The following is a 7504-nucleotide window of genomic DNA, read 5'->3' on the forward strand; positions in this document are numbered from 1 at the left end:
AATTTTTAATGACAGGATTTGATGGTTTCATTAAATAATTACATTGCTGCTTTAATTTCTGTGCTTTTTCTAGTGTTCTGAGAATGTCACTATTTTACGTTCATTTCAGAACAAATGTAAAACTGAATTACTGAAGAAACTAGAGCATCAAAAGCTAATAGAGGCAGAGAAGAAACGGATTGCACATATGCGGCAACAACAGCTTGAATCAGAACAGTTTCAGTTCTTTGAGGATCAACTTAAGAAGCAAGAACTAGCTCGACATCAGAAAACCAAAGAGAGTGTGATTATGTCTGAACAGGTAGATGGAAGTATGCTATCTTGTATTTCTGTACCAGAGAACAGTTCCTTGTCTACAACACTACTTGACAAAAAAGAGAGGAGTGGCACAGCTGGCTGTGCTGGACATTCGCCTCCAGTAAATCGGATCTTAAAGCCAGAAGCTACTTTAAGTGCCATTCAGAGTAAGTGCAGAGATTTTTATTTTTCTTTTTACTTTTTTGTTTTATCTGCCTCTTAGCTGCTTGTAGCAGTCCACATGGTACATGCATATGCATTTATTCACTGTGAGAACGCCTGTGTGAAGTAAGCATGAACAGGTTGATGTACACACAACAGTTCCCTACAATTTCTTCACTTGAAGAGAGGAGATCAGTTGCACAGTTTCAAATTTTCTGGCTGAGCACCAATAGAGGGATCTAGAGATGGAGCCTTAGTGTTCCTGTGGAATGAGATCTGAATCTTGCCATGGACTTGGAGGGAACTGAAGCAGAACCTGCAGTGGTTCCCCCTGGAAAGCCGTGGCCTGGGAAATGGTACCAGCACACTGTCACCTCAGGGGCAGGCTAGTGAGGTATCTTATGGGTTGGTGACCTCAATTCAGGATGAAGTTCTGCTGCTGTAGGTTTATTCTCATTAGAAATCTGTGATGTACTAAGTATAATTCTTTCACTTTTAATAATTTCCTGGAACTGTGTATATTTCCTTATTTAATGGAACTTTACTGTATAAGCTGCAAATGCCCTTTTCTCTCTCATTTTTTGTTTGTTTTTTTTTTTGTTAGCTCAATTGGCTGAAGCACTCAGAGGCGTCATTTTGCCCAGGGATCTCTGTCACAAATTTCTGCTGCTAGCAGAGGCAAATACAGTAAGAGGAATAGAGACATGTGGAATTCTCTGCGGAAAACTGGTACAGTTTAACCCTCACATTTGTATGGGGAAAGACTTATTTGGTAGTGCTGTATTTTCCTGTAATGTATTGATTTCAGAGCAAAAGCAGATCTAAACAATTAGCCTTTAATGTAATTAACTTCATGTTATAACCTGAGTGGTCACTTCAGCAGTGCGGGCTTGCCTTACTGAGGAAACATTTGATCAAAGTTACGCTGCTGTCATTCTAATATGTAGCAAGTTTTTCAGCATGCTGCACAATACAGGCTTTTACGAGTACTTTCTCTGGCATTCATCTAAGGTAAGTGAGGTTTAGTTACAGAACAATGAGATATAAAGACTGTTAGAATCTACCGGAGTCATCAGATTTGTAATGGCACAACAAAAAAGAAGAAGAAAATGCTCCCACCAAGCTGTGGAATATCTGATTTTCAGGCTGTTTTTTTGCCTTTGACCTACGTAACATTTTGTGTCCTTTCAGAGCAGGGAAAGGTGTCATGGCTGCTACTGGCATAGAGCTGGACATCATCTTTTAAATTCTTTTTATTTGGATTGTATAAAGAGAGAATAGCAAAAGTAGTGTTCAGAGTTTCACAGAACATAATTACAGTATTCTCAAACCTCTTGTTTAATGCTTTGAATCTTTTTAAAGGACATCCTTTTCACACCGGTCTCTGCGAACATTTAAGTCTAACAGTCTCATGTTGTTACTGATAACCTGCTGTATGTTTTTATGATAAAAAGATAAGATGCATTTGCAGATGCAACAGATTGGTGTAGCTGCACTGAAATCAGTGGAGCTATACTGCTTTGTTTTAGCTGATCGGCTGACATCTTTCAGATTCTGATTTAGCATTTATTCATTAGTTCATCTGTCCCACTCTAAGTCAATGTTTGTTTTACAGACACATAATGAATTTACTATTACTCATGTAATAGTGCCAAAGCAATCCGCAGGACCAGACTACTGCGACATGGAGAACGTGGAAGAATTATTTGGTATTCAGGATCAGTACGATCTCCTCACTTTGGGTTGGATCCATGTGCGTATGACTCACAGATTCTGACTTTTCTGTATCAGCTCTGCATGCTGTGTGAAAGAAACCCTGGAAATAACAAACCAAAGAAATAACTGGAAAAATCCAAATTAATTTGCTCACTTAAGTCTAATTGTAGTAATATAAATAAGCACTAATGTTCTCCACAGATGAGCATTTCTTAATGAGGTTGAACCCCCCCAGTGGGCCCTGCTTTTGCCAATGCCACTTTTGTCCATGTCAATTTAGGAGTATTTTACTACTTTCTAATGTAATTTATTTTTCAACATTTAAAATTGCGGGGGAGTGGCGCGAGGTGCGCATTGTGATGTTTAAACTCCACATCAATTTCATTCTTGGGGATTTTGGACAACCAAGTAATTTCTCTTTGTCTTGTGCTTCTCCACTTCACCTTTTCCCCCTCACGATCAGAAAATTGCTTGTATATCTGGTTGTGAATGTGCCTCCGTAAATCTCATACTGAAGAGCCACCCTAACAATATAGAATCTGAGTTAATACCAACTTGAAAAAAAACCAACCTAGGGAAGTTCTGACTCTGACTTGTTAGAAATTACTGTTCCTTCTTGAATGTATGTCAATGGTGACTTGTAAGAAATATTTCATAGCGTTGAGTTTTCCCTTTCTTTTTGTAGACACATCCAACACAAACTGCATTCTTATCCAGTGTTGACCTTCATACTCATTGTTCTTATCAGCTAATGTTGCCAGAGGCCATTGCGATTGTTTGTTCACCGAAGCATAATGAGTGAGTTCTGATTTTTCTAAGTAATATTTAGATATTTGCCCCTGCTCCTTAACTTAAAATCTGACCAAATGCAGACAGCACCTGTCAACTGGGATGAAGGGTGGGAATATGGCATCGTGACTTGGTTTCCTCGAAGTCATTTAGTCTTGCATTCTAGTCCGTCATGATGCACAGTACTGTTTCTGCCTTCTCTCTCCTCCTCCCTCCCAGCCCCAGGTTTTAAATCTATTTATTTATTTATTTTTGTACTCTGCTCGAACAAGTGGTAACAATAGGAGCTGTTCTGGAGACCTCACTGCCAGTGCCCTACCACAGACCTATCTTCTTTCTGTCTGATGAGGGAAGTGAAGGGGTTAGGCTAGGTGAATTTCTCTAGGATGATACAAAAATTGCAGTTTGGGGAGTAGAGGGATAAAGATCACTTTTTTGATAATAATGTCCTATTTTTTTTTTATTTCATAAAATACAAAAAAATAAGTGTCTGGAAAAAAACTGGAACTGCATAACAATTAATGTGAAGGTTTGTAATGGAACAGGTTGCCCAGAGAGGGTGTGAAGTCTGCATCTTTGGAGATATTCAAAACCTGGCTGGACATGGTCCTGGGCAACCTGCTCAAGGTGATTCTGCTGTAGCAGGGGGGTTGCTCTAGACAATCTTCAGAGGTTCCTTTCAACCTCAGTTTTGTGACTGTGCTTTGGTGTGCTTGGAGTTTCAAGGCCCCAGGGCTAACTCTTGTTTAGACTGCATTTCCTCAGCCTTTCTTTCTGGCCTTCTGCCCCTGTAGATTACTTCTGTGAATCCCAGTCTGGCTGCCTGACTTCCTATATGGGTCATACAGGTAGCAGAGCTGTAAATACAGATGGAGTGGCAAGTCTTGCAAGCCTCTTTCATAGTTTATGCTGCTACCATGTAACTAACTCTAACCTGTTCCTCCTAGCTGTAGCATTTATTCATCTGGTGCTGTCCTGTAGTTATTAGGTATTAATGTCCTTTACAGAAGGGTGGATTTTCTAACTTTTTATTCAACACTCAGAGTGTTAGATCATACATACACAGCAGTGCATTTTTCTAGTGCTTTGTGTTATTCAACTACCTAAAAGAATGGGGAGGATGTGAACTCTCACTAGTTGCTCACACAGCTGGCTTAAAGCCCCTCTAGAGTTCAGTGAGTGAAATAACAATCCAGAACACCTAAGTATCTGTTCCTGTATGAAGTAGCCTTGGCCCTTAGTAAGCTAACCTGCCTAATGGGAATGGCACCAATACTGTGGGGTTTTTTTCTCTCCTTCCTTTCATCATCTGTTTCTTCACAGGAATACAGCTCCCTTTGATTTCAAATATCCAACCCAACCTTAGCTCCTGCGTATCAAAGGTCACTGAGTACCCTTGTGTTGTCCTTCTGTTAAGCTAAGCAATTTGTATGTGAAACCTTGGACTTGTATTATGGAGGCAGTGTGTAACAGGAGTTTCATCTTTTGCTTTCCAGCACTGGCATCTTCAGACTTACTAATGCTGGCATGCTGGAAGTTTCTGCTTGTAAAAAGAAGGGATTCCATCCACATACAAAGGACCCTAGGTTATTTAATGTAAGTAAATAATCCACCTTAATGCTATGTACCAGTACATAAAGGGTGGCTACCAAGAGTATGGAGACTCCCTTTTCACAAGGAGTCACATGGAAAAGACAAGGGGTAATGGACACAAGTTGCTTCTGGAGAGATTCCCATTGAACTCCAGAAGAAATTTTTTCCCATGAGATCAATCAGACACTGGAACAATCTCCCAGGGGAAGTGGTGAATTCCCCTGCACTGGTCAGTTTGAAGAGCCAGCTTGACAGGGTGCTGACTCGACTCATTTTAGACGGGATGATCCTTGTGGTTCCTTCCAACCTGGTATTCGATGATATTTTTGCCCATGGTTCTGCTGCAAGCAGAAATTATATGTGCTTCAGATCAGGTTTTTTTGATAGTTTTTCCCCATTTTAATAATTCATTACCTTTACTTCACTGACCAAGGTAGACATCAGGAGTCTACTTAAGCAGTCAGCAGCAGCCATGAGATGCATGGTGTACATGGCCTTTCAAATGATGGGTAACCAGAAGCAGCTGCCATCAGTCACCACTTTTACCTGCTTTCAGAACAAGCGAAAGCCACAGGTTCAAATGGGTTTTATTCCTGAGTTCTTTAGTTTTTAAACAGATGGAGACTGTAGAGATTCAGTTCATCTCCGCAAATGTGATGTCCCACAGAACATCACAGCTGCTAAAAAGTGCAGCTGTGAGTAGATGAAGCCTTACTTCCTTCATTGCCCAAAATTTTCTCCCAGCTTCTCATAAACTTTTCTCAGTAACTACCATATCTTTTGATGTTTAATAGCATAATATGAGATAGATAGATAGATAGATAGATGGCTGAACAGTATAGTTATTCAGAATTATCAGAAATGTCACTGTTGTCTGGAAGACAAAAATCTTTGCCTTTGAATTGAATAATGATGATTTTTTCAAATGGAGCTCACTTCAAATACACAGCATCTCATTTAGCTCAAACTAAAATGATCAAATGCAAGAGAACTGATGTTGAAAGACACTGGAAATTACTTCTCTGTTGTAGGACTCTCAGAATGTCAGTGTGAGTCCTCGGAAGGAGAGGTCGGGGCTTTGTTTTGTTCTGTTCTGTTGTTGACTGTAGAGATAATGAGAAAGTAGTCAAACTGAAAAAATTTAAGACTTTTGTTGCAGATGGGCTCTTTTCTGTGGTCCTTTACAGACGTTGTTTGTCAATGAAGTTACTGTCCACCTGACTTCATTTATAAAGATCAGACACAGTACTGGTACCACATATCAAACACAAATATCTTTTCAAGTAAAATACCCCAAACACATTGATCTTTCCAAAAACAAAAAAGTAAGATCACAGCTTAATTTTCTGGAGGAAAAATATCAGGGGTGATAATACAGAAAGCTTCACAAAACTAGACTAGAACAATCCTTATCTGCATGTTTCTGGTAAAAAGTCTTTCCCACAGGCCCAAACCAAGCTGTTACTTAGTCTTGACTGTGTCAAAAAACACAATCTAGTCCTAAATGCTTTAAAAAAATCCATCATTTGGATGGGCACATCTGAAGCTACTGCAGAAAGAGAACAGAGTTCACTTTCCTTGCTGCTGTTCCCCGTGCCACTGTTCTAATGCAGGACACAATACCTTCCTTCTCCATTTCAGGTATCCCATGCTGTGATACAAAAGGAGACAGCCCAGAACTAACCTGTTCCGCAGGTTTTCCTCTTCAGAAGTTTAGTTCTGGTTGCATGTTGTAACCCTTGCTTTACTCAGCAGTCTGTACCTGTGACAATCAGCTTTGCCTGTGAACAGGCACAGTGGTAGGTATAGCGTTGGGCAGACAGGCACAGTATTCAGTAGGCTCAGAAAGTGAGAAGGGAACAGTAGGCCTCATGTGCTATTGTACTGAAACTGATTTCTATGACTGACGGACTGACTTTTTTTTTGGCAGCCATGTACCCACGTGGTCGGGAAAGACATAAAGATAATTGTGCTGGATCTGAGGTGATAGGAATGGATGATAGCGATGTTACTACACAAATAGCCAAGACAGAAAAATGGATTCCTGTTTTTCCTACGTTTTCAGAAATGACTTTTATATTTATACATTTTAGATTGAATGGTTTGATATTTATTGCTCTTGCCTGTTCTGAAGTTACTTTGTTGCTTTGTCAGGATGGAGTTCAATGGCATTATCCCTGAATCTGTAAACAAAACTAACCTATAAAACACAACAATAAAATCAACTTCAAACAACAGTAACTGTGTTGATATAAGTAATGTTTCTTTTGTCACTTGGTGGCATGAAGATGTCCTCACTACAAGAAAGACACTGATGTGCTGGAGCACATCCAGAGAAGGATCAATGAGGCTGGTGAGGGATCTAATCACAAGTCTTACGAGGAGCAGTGAACTGGAGTGCACTTGGCCTTGTTGAAGCTCACACAGTTGGCCTCAGCCCATGGATTCAGCCCATCCAGGTCCCTCTGCAGAGCCTTCCTACCCTCAGGCAGATCAACACTCCCTCCCAACTCAGTGTCATCTGCAAACTTGCTGAGGGAGCACTCAATCCCCTCATCCAGATCATTGACAAATATGTTAAACAGGACTGGCCCCAAAACCGAGCCCTGGGGAACACACAGGTCCTTTACCTGAGAAGTGATCCTCTCATCTTGGCCTAGCAGAGATGCTTCAGAGGCTGTTGGACAAATGTGTTGTCTTCAGCAATGCTCATGTAGAAGCTTTTATTTGAAATAAAATTCTCATCCTGAAAGGGATTCCCTGGATCTATCTAGTTACACAAAAGGATCGAGATGGAATTAGAAGGAAGAAACATACAAAGTTATTTGCTCTAACAAGAGTTTATTTAGTATCTGTTCCAAGAGCCCAGATGGCCTGTACTTTAAATAATAAGGTTAGTATAATAAAGTTTGGAACATGTGTTAACGGTCAGAAGCTGGACAAGATC

At 40.2% G+C, this 7504-nt stretch overlaps 1 protein-coding gene across 1 annotated transcript in view; it reads left to right on the plus strand.

Moving 5' to 3' along the window:
• Window positions 1-6790, plus strand: part of STAMBPL1 (STAM binding protein-like 1) — a 12187-nt gene extending 5397 nt beyond the window's left edge. Inside the window, exons 5-10 of the mRNA XM_010179027.1 lie at window positions 110-464; window positions 1064-1188; window positions 2075-2212; window positions 2861-2973; window positions 4461-4560; window positions 6488-6790. Coding sequence (XP_010177329.1) covers window positions 110-464; window positions 1064-1188; window positions 2075-2212; window positions 2861-2973; window positions 4461-4560; window positions 6488-6544 — 888 coding nt within the window. The 3' untranslated portion in view covers window positions 6545-6790. The remainder of the gene's footprint in view (window positions 1-109; window positions 465-1063; window positions 1189-2074; window positions 2213-2860; window positions 2974-4460; window positions 4561-6487) is intronic.
• Window positions 6791-7504: the final 714 nt, after the last annotated feature.

This window comes from Mesitornis unicolor, unplaced genomic scaffold, assembly GCF_000695765.1.
Source record: "Mesitornis unicolor isolate BGI_N332 unplaced genomic scaffold, ASM69576v1 scaffold9362, whole genome shotgun sequence".
NCBI classification, from domain to species: domain Eukaryota; kingdom Metazoa; phylum Chordata; class Aves; order Mesitornithiformes; family Mesitornithidae; genus Mesitornis; species Mesitornis unicolor.